Source organism: Colias eurytheme, chromosome 4 (genome assembly GCF_061535395.1).
Source record: "Colias eurytheme isolate Ceu_HAF_F1 chromosome 4, ilColEury1 Martin Lab GWU primary, whole genome shotgun sequence".
Classification (NCBI taxonomy): domain Eukaryota; kingdom Metazoa; phylum Arthropoda; class Insecta; order Lepidoptera; family Pieridae; genus Colias; species Colias eurytheme.
In genome coordinates this window covers 10,671,242-10,686,202 of record NC_142983.1, presented here as the reverse complement: position 1 = coordinate 10,686,202, position 14,961 = coordinate 10,671,242, and the positions used below count along the sequence as shown (strand labels likewise).

The 14,961-nt window shown below is 33.4% G+C and overlaps 1 protein-coding gene across 1 annotated transcript in view; it reads right to left on the bottom strand.

Moving 5' to 3' along the window:
- Positions 1-14,961, bottom strand: part of LOC149909200 (muscle-specific protein 300 kDa-like) — a 137,845-nt gene that overhangs the window by 96,165 nt on the left and 26,719 nt on the right. The window contains exons 3-13 of the mRNA XM_090101431.1: positions 14,537-14,632; positions 9,305-9,481; positions 7,726-7,889; positions 5,919-6,195; positions 4,048-5,228; positions 3,614-3,820; positions 3,065-3,298; positions 2,676-2,852; positions 2,189-2,432; positions 1,076-1,255; positions 539-708 (exon numbers count right to left, since the gene is read on the bottom strand). Coding sequence (XP_089957557.1) covers positions 539-708; positions 1,076-1,255; positions 2,189-2,432; positions 2,676-2,852; positions 3,065-3,298; positions 3,614-3,820; positions 4,048-5,228; positions 5,919-6,195; positions 7,726-7,889; positions 9,305-9,481; positions 14,537-14,632 — 3,107 coding nt within the window. The remainder of the gene's footprint in view (positions 1-538; positions 709-1,075; positions 1,256-2,188; positions 2,433-2,675; positions 2,853-3,064; positions 3,299-3,613; positions 3,821-4,047; positions 5,229-5,918; positions 6,196-7,725; positions 7,890-9,304; positions 9,482-14,536; positions 14,633-14,961) is intronic.

The following is a 14,961-nucleotide window of genomic DNA, read 5'->3' as shown; positions in this document are numbered from 1 at the left end:
AAGCTTATAATTTATTAAGGTTACAATTTGTTATTGTTTTGAATTTATTTGCGTTTAAAATTTAGCCCTTTAGAAAGAAAGAAAGAAAATACTCATTAGCTTACTTCTTAGGTACTCAAAGTTTTAAATATGTTAGTAAGTAAAATCCTTATCAAATACAAACAAAATAAATAATGATAAGTAAGGGCGTATTCAGAAAGAACGCTTGAAACTTATAAGCACTTATCTTGTCAACGCTGGTTCGTTCTACACAAAGGAAGCAGGTTGAAGCAGGCCAAAATAAATTTTATATGGCAGCGCCCAGCGCTGACCAGCGCTTGTTGAAGTTAGTCGGAACTTGTCGGCGCCGATCAGCGCTTATCGACGCGTGTTCATATATTTTCGGGTTACCAGCGCTGACAAGCGCCGGTAGGCGCTTATAAGTTTCAAGCTTTTTTTCTGAATACGCTCTATGACAGATAACATACTAACAGTATACAAAGATTTCACATTCTCATAAGCACAAAAAAATAAATATGTAGTAAAGACAAATATTCACCTTCTCAATTCCTCTTCCAAGCTAGTATCACCAGTCTGCTGTGTATAACTGGTGGATATCTTGTTCAAGTTCTGCAGACAGTGTTCCACCTGCATCACCTTGCCCTGGTTTCGGAAGTACTCCTCATTCCTGATCAGTATACCATCTGCATCATTGCTTTGGTTGAACGCCTGGAAGGACATTAGTACATAAATTTTATTGTTTGAATGGCTGGAAGAAATATAATATTACTACACATTTTAAGACATTGAAATGATGTGTTGATTTAACAAAATAAAGACATGGAATTTGTTAAAAAACTAGTTGTTAATAATATGAAAAAATATGCTTTTTTGTACTTTTTTGCAAGTCACAGTTTGAAATGTTAATGTTAAATGAAAATGTTAATCAAGGTTTATGAACTGAAATCTATGAACCACAGAATTTTTCAATTAGAATCAATGAACAGAGTCATTCAGATAAAATACTAATAAGAATTCTACAAAAATCACAACAAGGATCTTTGTAAGAGAAAACTTATGTGAAAAATAAACTCACTTGTTCTTCATAAACAATTTCCTTTTCAATATCCTTGATGCAGTGGTGGAAGACGGTTTCATCCAGTTTGAATTCCAGCCTCATGAGGTGAGGCGGCGCTCTTTCTAGAAGGTCTTTCCATCTCTTTTGTAACTCTTCTACAGTTCGTACTATGCCTGGCCTGTCTTGTTCGTTTACCAGCTGTAAACAACACCATTTAATGTTAATAATTAAGTTAGGTTTTGAATTTTGATTTAAGTAGAAGAGTTTACGATGTTGATGTTATTTATGCAAACACTTTGTAAATAAGAAAAACTTTTAATAACCCTATAGGTAGGTAAAACTGTTGCCTACCTTTGCTAAAACTGTTTAATTCGAATACCATCATAATGTACCTATGTTAGATTTACTTATTATTTAGTATTGTAGTAATTTACGACATAAAATCTTAATCGTTTTATTTTGAAATAGACATGGGTAGGTAATGCGTGTAATAGTACAAAAGTAACATCACTTTGACACGTAATGCAACATCACGCATTACGCATCAGTTACAAACATCACTCGCATCACTCACTTTTTTTTATTTTGTTTTACATTTGCTTGCGTTCATTATAATTATTAACAAACAACATAAAGTACGTGGCCAAGTATGAAGGAAAATCAACTACATTTTTTAAATATTTACTTAAATTGTAATTTTACGATATGTAATAACTAATAAGTATTGCAGTTATTATTGCTATTTTTCAATATGATCTGTAATACTTCACATATCACCATTAATATAATATAAACCTCAGATATAAACATTATAATATTATTAATGTCATCATTTCATTAAAAATCGATCGGGTAATGTGTGATGTTACGGAGTAATATCACTTCCGTGGAAGAGATGCGTGATGTTGCATTACTATTTGACGTACTGTTTTGCGCATGTCTATTTTGAAATTAAAAATGTCAATTGTCAAACACTTGACAATTGACATTTTAATTATTTTGCTATCCCGTTCACCGTTGCCATATCTCAACAATCTACCTCCAATTTGGAATATATTTTCTTATTAGGAACGTTTTCTATCATGATTATAATGTACATGTAACAATAATATTTTCAGTGTTTCTTTTTACCTCAACGAGCTCCCGTCCAGACCGGACCAGTTCCGACACGGCTCTTTCGTCAGCTCCGTGGAAGAACCGTTCATGTAAGTGTAAAGCTTGCTTGCTGTCCACTCTGTTGTCTGCGAGCAGAGCTTCAGCTCGTGACGCCCAGTCTTCCACCACACGTTTCTTGTTTTCAAATTCTTCCCAAGCGCGGACTAGGCGTTGAAGTTCAGCCTCTCGTCGCGTAGCTTCCGATGACACGTGTGCAAACCTAAAGTATTATAAGGTATTTTCATTTAATTATATTGAAATTGTTTATCTTGTTCTCATAAATTGCTTCAATGCTGAACATCTAGATATATTTATAAATATATACCTATATATTTTTTCAATTTCCCATTTTTTATTTACGTAACGTTAGTACGGCTATAAAATTAATGTAGTTTTAAATTATTAAGCAACGCATAAACATATTTGTAAAAAAACGTAACTACTGAATTATTAAGAAAATTACCTTTCATTAAGATCCCGCATAAGTGTAAGTTGATCCGAGACATCGGCACTCTTGTCAGTATCAGCAGCTTTGACGATGTTTTGGAAGACTTTGTTTTTGCTTTCCAACATTGATCGGTAGTAAGTTGTTCTTGAGAAGAATGTACGGTGAATCTCATACGTTTCTTCTATAACTTCACTGTAAAAGGAAAAACATTTTAATCATCTTGCTTCATAATAGTTCAGTCAATTAGTAATGGAATTTTTTATTAAAATTATTTTCTTTCGTACTAAATTATATTGAATGATTAATATGTCCATTGAATAGCGCACCAAAACTAAATTTAATTTGATGGTAAAACATTAAATGAACCTCTTTCCTGTTTGACATAATATATTAAACAAACATACCGTCTAGTTTCTGTGGTTGTACGTAATGCTTCTTCAGCTTTGTCCAACCATTGTCCAATTTCCTTTTGTCCTGTTTCAAGCGATTCATGTTGCACCAGCAATTGCCTATATTGATGTAATTTAACTGGTACTGTAGCTCGAACTCTGACTAACGCTTCTTTCTGCTGCTTAAGTTTAGACATGTTGGATTCCACTTCATCACGTGGAAGTTCAGCAATTGCATTTTGGAACGTCCTGTAAAAATAAATAAAGAACACGGAATTTAAATGAGGACATTTAAAAATAGAACCTGGCAATATTATCCATAGATAAACAAACTTGCCATTGATTTACAAAAAAATAGGTCAATGTGCCGAAGATTTTGGTAAACACACAGGTAAATTTTTTATTCAAATATGACGAATAAAACATTTATAAGAAAAGTAAATTAAAGAAATATGGTGGTTGGTGAAACTGCAGTTGTTAATTTTTATACCTACGAAAACTAGGTAAGTGTTAATCATTTTTAATTAAGTACTTAATTAAATTATTGTAACTTTTAAGATTTACCTGCTGATGGATTTGAACAATTCCTCGTGTTGTTCAATTTCAGAGTTCAATTGTAACAATTGGTCGATGTATGCTTGAATGCTTGTTGTATTAGCTCGGGGTTGGCGGGACAGCAAATTGTCTGCTGCTGTTAGCCATGAGTCCAAGGTTTGGATTCCATTTGCAAGCTCACGTCGGTGACGGAGAGCATCTCCACCACGGACATAACTAAAAAATAATATAAGTACTTAATTAATTTTAATTAAAAATAGCATAATTAATTAACAACTAACTTTATTACCAAAATCGTATTTATTTTTCAATTACAAATTCTAATAGATATTTAAGATAACGGATAGGTATCTGTAAACGTATAAGTAATTTATAAATTTTTATTTGTGTACCTACGTAACTCCTACTTATTTAATATTTAATAGGTAAAACAGAACACTCACCGTTCTGCTTCCTCCCAAATACGCTCCCATCTTTCAGTAATTTCAACATATTTTCTCTTGATTTCTGAACTGTGTTCTTCTGTACACGTAGCTACTAGGAAACCGGCAGCATCTCCTAATAGCTGATGTTTCTCTTTCCACACAGTCAAGTCCTGGAAGAATTCTAGTCTCTCGTCTTCTGAAACTCGCAGCATGTGCTGCGCTTTGTCCAACCATATAGTGAATTGGTCTGATATCGATGTCCATCTTTCCCAATGGGCAATTACTTCTTCAAGCACACTTCGAGCGCACCTCACATCAGATGCCACTCGTCTCCACGTCTCAGACACATCACGTAAGAACGCATCAATCTCTCTCGCTTCAGTCCTATCAACTTCACACACTCTCTTATACTCTTCTGCTACTTGCTTTATATCAACGTAAGCTCTATCGAATTCTTGGAATATCTTATTCTTAATGACGAAATTATCGTAATCTTCTAATAAGGCACGTACGTGATCGATGCGACCGTATTTACCGGTCCATGCGGCTAATTTAGCCTTCGTTAATTCCGTGAAAGCCACGATACAGCATTTGTGTTCGAGATACTTCAATCTCGCTTTTCTTTGGGGAGCATTAAGACTGACGGTCTGTAAGCGCTCCTTCATATTTTGCAGTCTTTCTGGGGGGATTTGGGATGCATCCGGCGACCTCAACGCTGCTTCGAAACGTTCAATGACGTCTGGTAGATCAGCGAAGAATCTTGTATGTTCTTCGAGTTTTTCGCTGATGATTGCAGCGATTCTTTCGTCTAGGGCAGTCGGTATTTCGTCGAAATACAAAAGATACTCGGCACGGGCAAGCCATTCACCAACGACACGGAAGTCTCCAGGTAGTTCTGAATCAAGCAGCCAGAGCCACTTTCTGTGTAGTCTTTCGAGTTCTATCCAGAGTGATACGAGCTCCCTCCAGGAGCTTGGGGCGATGGCGACGAGACTCTGTGTGTACATAAGTTTCTCTAGTTTCCTGTACAACGGTTCACGGGCAAGTCTTTCGGTCTCGGCCAGGAGATAGTCGTGGTAGTTTCTGGATAGTGTTCTGGAATCGTATTGTCGTTGGATAGTGGTAACACGCTCAGACAGCCACGCTCTGAGCAATTCATATTCTTCTTGTACTGCTGCTACGGCGTCGGGACCAGTTGTCTAAAAATAATAGATTAGTATAATATAGTTAATTAAATGATCGGTAATTAAACAGTCATTTCATTTTATTATAAAACAGAGGCTGAATGGAAATATTTTTCTTTAACTTAATTGATAGCGACTACGTAAATATCCTATCCCAATTAATATCGACTCTGTATATTTTATTTTAATAGTTAATAATATGTCAGCAGTCAGCACCTACACATATTTCAAGCAGGACGCAATTAAATTCGATGCTTGATATAAATAGAGTCATAAATAACTCGTAAATTACATTGATTCATGTGAACTAATAAACTAGGTTTGATAGATATTATACGCTTAGGTAATAATTTTAATTTTTCAGATTCATATCATGAATGTTTTATTCAGATTTTATGAAGACATCATTGTAAAGAAATGATAAGCTAATTATTATTAATTATGAAAAGATTATGAATAAGGAATATAGGTAGGTTTATTATATATAGGTTTATGAATATTATGCTAACGAAAATTACTTACAACTATAAGTACTTACTACATTATATTAAAAAAAAAATTAGATTCTAACACGCATTCCTAAATACTTCTTTAATTATGTCCAGAATATTACAATAGAAATTTATATTATATTCTGGCAATTTCTTCAATTTTCTACCAATACGTACATAAGTTTATTGTTAGAAAAATTTAGAGGCAAATTACCTTAGGCTCAGGGTATTTATGCAGGAACTGCGCGACGTACGTCATTATGGACCTCTCATCTGGCTTATCAACGTCCACGTCTTCAGCATCTAACAACCTGGCGATACCCAGTTCTGTTTCAGCTACATCGAAAGCGTGTTCCAACCGTTGTCTGTTTGTCTTCCTCTTCATTTCGGCGAGGTTAATGAGGTTCGCCTTGATCGCGTCTATGATGGCCAGGAAGGCGATACCGTCGCGCCAGGACGGACCGAAATCTGTTACTTGGATGTTTGAGTCCCTGCGGAAATAAACATGGTAAATATTTTGTTCAAAGAGAGTCGTAATTGACAATAGGTATTTAAATCATTAAATTTATTTTTGAAACAGGAATCCGCCTGAATGGAAAGTGCTTTTATAGCGTCTACGGTTAAAAGAACATACATTTGCAGCATTTCAGGAAATCGTTTCGAGTTTTCGAGTGATAGGTAAAGGTCAATATTTAGGTTAGTCTTAGAGGTAAGCTAACATTTAACAATACATGATCCTTTATTTAATATGTTTGAAATTATATTCTACCTAATATTGAACAAAGGCAGTAATTAGGCGTAAGTACAAAGTTATTTGATACTTTATATTCTTTATATAGAGGTGTATTACGTATTATTTCCTTTTTAAAAAGGAAATAATACGTAATACACCTCTATATAAAGAATATAAAGTATCAAATAACTAAGCAGTCTATGAACTATTCATCAATCAACGTATTGATTGACACATAAATGGATGTGATATGACTCACAAGGATTTCACTTCGGCTTCAGACAGATTAGTAAAATAACCTTGGACAGGTTTTAAATACGGCAGCGAAATGAATTACAAAGAGATATTATATTCCCGCTTTCTATATCAAAAAATATACTTATTTTTAAGTAATTTAGCGTAATAACTATTTTATAAATTTGTTCTTGTATAAATAATAACTTTGATATTTGACTAAGCAACAGAAACAATTATTATTTATGCACTACACGTATTTTTTTATGGGAGTGTTATGCGTTTTATTTTAAGCATCTATTGTTTTCTTGTAGCCGAAGTAACTTAACTAGTTACTTAGGAAACAATTAGGAGAATGTAAAACATAGATTGCTCCTGGTTCTGAGCCTACAGCTCGATATAAAATATTTCTAAATTTAAACTGTTCCAGCGACTACCTAATATAACTTTTTCATGACAATTATTATTTGACTAACTTAACTCTTAGATATTTAACAAAAGGTCGAAATTCGAATAATAATTATACTCTTGTCCTAGAAGTTGACACTAAAAAATAGCAATTTACAATCATACGTACACGCAGACATTTTAAAATCGTTTCACGTCACCCATTGTCTCCCGACAGAACCACGTCAGGTGGAACATATGGGCATTCCTGAGAATCTCAGAATGTCGCACAATAACACCTTAATATCGATCGATTTGATTGGACAGTTTATTATTTTCTATAGTAGCTAGATAACTAGGTATATTCTCTAGCGAAAAATCAAGTTTGGAAATGTCGATATTTGGAGAAGGCCAATAGGAAAAGTACCGGCATAAGTATTAATGTTCAGAATCGTAAAATAAGTACTTTTAATTATAATTATTCAGAAAGCTCCCTAAGTCTTGTATCATTCAATAATATCGTCAAACATGTAGTAACTTTTTAGGTTTTGCATGGGTTTTGCAATGGAGTTCAAAAAATAGGCTTTACACCCCAGCCGTTTTATAGACCTACTTTTAACATCACCGCTGTGGAGATTACTTCACTAAAACAAAACTAAACACTTACTTCGGCAGCGCATTAGCCACCCACTGCAGCAGGGTCTTCTTCGCGCCCTGCTTCCACCGGTCTTCAGCTCTATGGGTCGGAGTGGCCGCACCAGACTCCTGTGACATGACGGACGCACACCTCGACCCGCCGAGGTATTCTAGCGCGCGACTGTTCTCTTCAATCTGGTACCAATATAGATAAATAATTTAACCTTTTCATAAGCAGTAGGACTTTTACGAAGCCTTTTTTTGCGTAGATTTTTAGTATTAAATCTTTAAATTGCCATTTTTTTGCTAAATTAGTGTTTACTACAGAATTCTGGTAAGGAAATCAATCCTTCGTGCAGTAATGTGATCTTCAAATGATTGCAAATTGCATTGCATTATTTTTTGCATTTTATTGTATTTACAAATATATTATACCTACCTAGTGCTATTTCTAAAACCACTGATAAAACACTGTGTGACATACCTGTGTTTATCATGGATCATTATTTAGTCATAATATTTTAAAATCACCCAAAATTAAAATCACAAACCAAAATGCAAGCCAAATTAAATAAACGCGTAATTAAACTCTCATTATACTTAGTAAAAAATATAATGAATTAAAAAAAATATGACGCTAATTTGTTGGATTTTATATGAAAAAAGAAAGCTATAGAGAGAAAAAGATAAAATAATTTAAGAAAGTGCCACGTAAAAAAGCACTAAATATTAACATGCAAATTCGTTCTATGCTTGCTTAACCCACCTGAAGTCCTCTGTCCTGTGGGTCCAATTTATTGAACGAAGCTTGCGCAAACAAATTATATTCAAGCCAATTAAAATGAGAATAGACCAAATTTTGGCTAAAATATTTAGGAAATTTAGAAAAGCAGAGATTGTTTAAGCTTTAATTTAGAGGGAACTGATAGATAGAGTTAGAAAATGGAAAATCTAAACGTATTCTCACTTAATATGGCTCGCTTTAGTGCTGTATCACACTGTGTTCTATCTCTTTTATAATTACTTCTAGATTTACACTAAGAGTCGTGTTTATATTAGTGCATATTGTAATTCCTGTATATTTGACAAATGCAAAATTCATTTTGCTAAACGTTACAGTAGCGCTTCTTATACTCCTAAAAATTTCCACTCCCAATTAGTGTGATAAAAAACTGTTTAATACTAATTAGTTATTGCTAATTCTATTACTACTTCCTATGAATTTTTATTTCTACTGAAAGTTTAAAAAATATGTTTTATGACCGAAACAGTGGCGTAACAATGATGACTTAAGTAAAGGTACCTATTGTAGATTTATGAATTAATGACGTCTGAAATATTGTGAGTATCGACTATTGTTTCCATAAGCAATTGTTTTGTTAACGTATTACACGGTAATGTACTTTTCAGCTAACTCTACCTACTGATGTTACTCAAATGTATTTAGATATCCAGATAAAATTGCAAAAAAAATGATAACATATACTCTTCTTTATTAATAACATTAGGCCTATTGACGAAATTCGACCTAACCACATGAAAAAATCTATATTGATGACGTTAAAAATTGCTACGCCACTGTCCAAACAACCATCTACCAATTACCATACCTGGAAGTACAATATAATAGTCCAGATGAGACCAAGGACGACAGCCGGTCTCCCGTCCACCAGGTCTGCTGCGTTGATGTTGACCAGTTTGATCCGCTTGCCCGCGAGGAAGCGGAGCGCTGTGTTTGCGTTGGATAGGAAGTGCGGCCTGCGGAGGACTCGGCCACGCTCCATGGGCTATGGAAATATAATTTCATTGAATAATCTTAATACTATTATAAAGGCGAAAGTTTGTATGGATGTATGGATGTATGGATGTTTGTTACTCTTTCACGTAAAAACTTCTGAACCGATTACAATGAAATTTAGCACACATAGAGAGGGTAACTTGGATGGACATAGGATAGGTTTTATCCCGGAAATCCCACGGGAACAGGAACTATGCGGGTTTTCCTTTGAAAACGCGGGCGAAGCCGCGGGCGGAAATCTAGTTTATTATACAGGGTAAGCAATATGGGTAAATTGTCAAATCGTCAAACGAACATAGAGGATCCAGCTATTTTTATACTGCGATGTAACATCAACAAGTTTTGTAAGAAATCTCTCGACTCTCAGTGGTGTAAAAGTTCATTGATACATATAGCACAGCTGGAAAAAGTGAAATGCAGATGACTTCCTGTTTATGAGTTATTTTGCTAGCGTCATAGATGACAAATCCCTGTGGTATGTTGTGAATCCGGTCAATCCATGGCTTGTAATAATATTCATAGTTTTTATCTACCAAGTTTCATCTAAATTAAACCAGACAACCAAAATAAACCAACACCACTATAAACTAACAAACTTTCACAAAAACCTTACATTTCATAAGATCTCGTAATATCTCACATTTCTATAGTAGTGTTGGGGTAAACCTTAAGAGGGCGTATAAAGCCAGATAATTCTACGATTAAGCCCCGCACATTACGCGCCATGCCGCGCGCCCTCACAATACCCTCATACACCCGGCTCATCCAACGTACGTAAAGTTCATCGCACGCTAAATTATACACAATATTCTTCGCTCGTTCAACGCGTATTTTCGGTAGTTAGTAGGTATGTTGTCTAAAATAATTGTATAAAACAGTGAAGTTGAAATCATCACAAATTATGTAATATGTCTTTTTATTATTATTTGTTTATAATTATTAATGATAATCTATACATATTATAAAACAATAAAAAAAGTAAAAACTGTCTGTATGTAATATATAAAAAAAAAAACAATATTAGGGAAACAGTATAGAGCACGAATCCGTAAAAAAAGTCTGTCGAAATAGCGAGTATAGATACTATTTTTAAATAAACATACGCAGTCGACGACACACATTCCTCCAGAACTTTATTTTGATTAATTTGGTTATAGTCCATTGAATGAGTCCCTCCAAGGGGGGTCTAGAGTGCGTGAGTTAGTAACGTAAGATGTTTCTTCGGAAACATGTCAAGAGTCCCTAGGTAATAAACATACTAAAACCCCGGGCCACTAGGAGGAGCCCCGGAGTGGGGGGAGGGGGGAAATGGGTCCATTTTTTTCATTTTTCGCTTAAATCTCAAAAACGGTACATGTTAGAGAAAAACTTTCAAGGAAAAATTGAAAGGCCATAAAATTATCTACAAGTTGTACCTGAATCATTTTTTCCTATATCCTACCGTTTCTGAGTTATACGCAGTAAAACATGATTTTGGCTCAAACAATTTCAACATCAATCGATCAAAAAATATTTCTTTCTTCCAAAAAACTCAAATGTGCAACTTGTGACCAGTACTGATAGATTGCTCTTAATTAGGTCTATAATTGGTAAAATAAACACATTCCTCCATGGAAGCCTTTAGGAGGAATCGATTGTCAAAATATTATATTATGGTACATAGTTTGAGTTACTGAACTTGATCTTCTTATTTTTTTCTTCCAAAAAACTCAAAAGTGCAACTTGTGACCGGTACAGATAGATTGCTCATAATTAGGTCTATCATTGCTAAAAATACCAGATTCCACCATGGAGGCGTTTACGGGGAATTGAATTTTATTAGGGTAGTTAGTTAAAAAGTTCATGTATCGTAACTACCCTAATAAAATTCAATACCTCCTAAAGGCCTCCATGGTGGAATCTGGTATTTTTATCAATGATAGACCCAATTATGAGCAATCTATCTGTACCGGTCACAAGTTGCACTTATGAGTTTTTTGGAAGAAAAAAATAAAAAGATCAAGTTCAGTAACTCAAACTACCATAATATAATATTTTGACAATCGATTCCTCCTAAAGGCTTCCATGGAGGAATGTGTTTATTTTACCAATTATAGACCTAATTAAGAGCAATCTATCAGTACCGGTCACAAGTAGCACTTTTGAGTTTTTTGGAAGAAAGAAATATTTTTTGATCGATTGATGTGGAAATTGTTTGAGCCAAAATCATGTTTTACTGCGTATAACTCAGAAACGGTAGGATATAGGAAAAAATGATTCAGGTACAACTTGTAGATAATTTTATGGCCTTTCAACTTTTCCTTGAAAGTTTTTCTCTAACATGTACCGTTTTTGAGATTTAAGCGAAAAATGAAAAAATGGACCCATTTTCCCCCTCCCCCCACTCCGGGGCTCCTCCTAGTGGCCCGGGGTTTTAGTATGTTTATTACCTAGGGACTCTTGACATGTTTCCGAAGAAACATCTTACGTTACTAACTCACGCACTCTAGAACTTTTTATTTAATGGACTATTAGATTGTACGACATTTTTCGACTCAGCAATTATTCTAAAAATAAAAATAAAAATTATCCTTTATAAAATATTACAAAGTTCTTCGAAATTTACGTATTATTTTATCGAGAGCTGGTAACTTTAGCAGGTACCTTTCTGGAGTATTTTTTTCTGCGTGGCAATAGTCAGTAGACACAGGTTGAGAGTGAGGGTCCACATTTTCCAAATTTAAAATTGTTCTGTGAAATTAGTAAATTACTTTCAAACAGGGTCAATTTGATTGATTGCATTTGCAAGGCGACCGTAGGAATTAGGTACCTACATAACTAAGTATAAAAAGTGTCTTTGTAAATTGTAGGTACCCACTATGAATGTAGGTATCTATAAATATCGTCGCATGAATACTCAACTCGCGGAAACGAATTTACAGAATTTACACAAATAATAATATCCAAACTCGCCTGGATAAACTTTCTCAAATGAATCTATAGTTTAGGTGGTCTGTTGCGGTTCTGCATCAGGTGTTTCAGTTTTCAAAATAAATTATTATTTTATATTTCCCGGATAATATAATAGTACCTACACAACAAAATAACTTTCATTCAAATCCGTCCAGTAGTTCCGGAGATTAGCGTGTACAAACAAACAGACAAACACAGACAGTTTTTTTTATTTACGGGATAAAACTCATCCTATGACCTTTCTCAGGTCTCAAGCTATATCTGCACCAAAATTAGAGCCCAGACATACCTACATACAGATTACAGACACACATACAAAAATTCTAAAAACTATATTTATGTATAGATAATTCTAAAAACTACATATTACTATGTAATACAGATTATGAATATATTATATATATACATATACATATGTATATTATAAAAAAATACCTATTCAATGTAAGTACAATTTTGACTTTCGTACGAATTTGTTATACCTATGTATAGATGTTATGTATGATTATCTAATACAGATTGTAAATATAATATATATGTACTATTCACAACCGGTTTACATATTATTGATATTATTATTTACTGGAGCGAACATAGGATCTGCCTATAGTAATAATAATAATATAAATCTTTCTTGACTTGATTGATTGCACCGCGACTGTAAGAATTAGGTACCACTATGAATTTTATTTACCTATCTATAGTTGCTGCTGCTATCGCGTCAATACTCAGCCCGCGGAAATTATTTTACAGAAACTAAACTTTCTCAAATAGGTAAATCAAGACTTATCTTTTTATATTATAATTATTATTTATTAATATTATAACAATACTATTATATTATACATTATATACATTATTACCTTCGACATTTAGTTATCTTTTCAATTTGAATCTTCTTTAGTTCTCGTTTCTTAAGTCTTTTCATTTTGTTGTTTACCATTTTCAACAAATCAATATTCGGCGTAATTATAAAACACGGCGCAGCAATTTTAGCGTGGTCTACTCGTCTCAACGGAGCGATAGCGTCTGATGTATGAAATAGAATTATGTTTTTAGCTCCCGGAACGTGCGATGGAAGATGATTTCTTGCGTAATTAAAAATATAGTAAGCGCCAAAAGTGTTTTATCGTGATTAAACCAAAACTAAAAGTAATTACACAAAATGCTCTGACGAATATCTTGCAAATGTTTTAATATAATTGTTTATGAAAAAAAAATCATAATAAGTATTACCATGTCCAGTAAAAAACGTAAAAGTGTGAAATTTAGAGGTAACTTCGTGAATTTTTTCTATCGAGTCAATTTCAATATTTTATGTTTTTGATCTGACAATATAATCGAAAATATCATCAAGTTTTACATATATTTTATTTTTTATATTTGGTCTTGAATATTACACGTATCAACTAAAAGTTGATTGGTGATTTGACTTTATACGCGCCCTTAAATGACCGTGATATTTGTAATTATAATTTATTCATTAACTACATTAAAGATAAGAATTTCGACCAAAATACATTAGAGCAACCTCTAATCAAATAAAACACATAAAAAGTAAAAACGTTATAAATCAAATAGGATCGAAGTCTTAAAACATAATAGTCTGGTTTTAGAGCCAAAAGGCCTTGGTTTTAGTGAAATCCAATAACAAGTTCCGATCTGATTATTAGCGATCAGCTTACGTGTAATATTAGAAAAGAAATATAAGCACATAATGAGATGTGGGTTTATTTTATTCAAGTGTGGACACTGGACACATTGCAGGGCAGCCTCACAATGTAAACAGCTTAGGATGTTCACGTGTTTTCTTAGATTATTGTACTACTTCGCTATTTAAGATTGTAGAAATATAAGCTTCTAGCTATTGTATCGTATACCTAAGTAGTAAGTACTAAACTATTTACATAGAATAGGCATTAAAACGTATATAGCATACCAAATTTAACCTAACTCATTCCAAAAACAGGTTTAGCTATCTAGGATTTAAAATATTGTAACAGACAGAAAGAGAAAGATCTTTCGCCATAAAAGTAAATATAATTCGAATGAAATTATACCTTTTATTATTTAATTAAAATGTAAAACATACCAATTTCTCTCCTGATAAAACTTCAAGTAAGGCCAATAACTTAGTTCCATCTCGTAAGTCGTAGATTAGGTCGTCAATTCGCATAGGAGGTATTCTCTGTAAGAAATAATATTTTAGTACAAAATACGGACATTATTAAATTGGTTTTCATTTCGAAGTCCATTTAAAAAGGATTCATAGAATTTAAAATTCCTTACAACAAATCAAAAGAAGAATAGTATGAGAAGTTCTAATCACACAAAATCACAGATTTTATCAATTAAAATAACTGCAAATTATTTTTAGCAATTTGATTGACAATAATTTAATTACAGGATATTACTGAAACAGTAAAAAGTAAAGCCTTTCCTTGGTCAGATGAGGCATGTAACAAATATAGGTAGATCTTTTAATAAATAAAAATTTAGGTAATCAATGCGTATTGG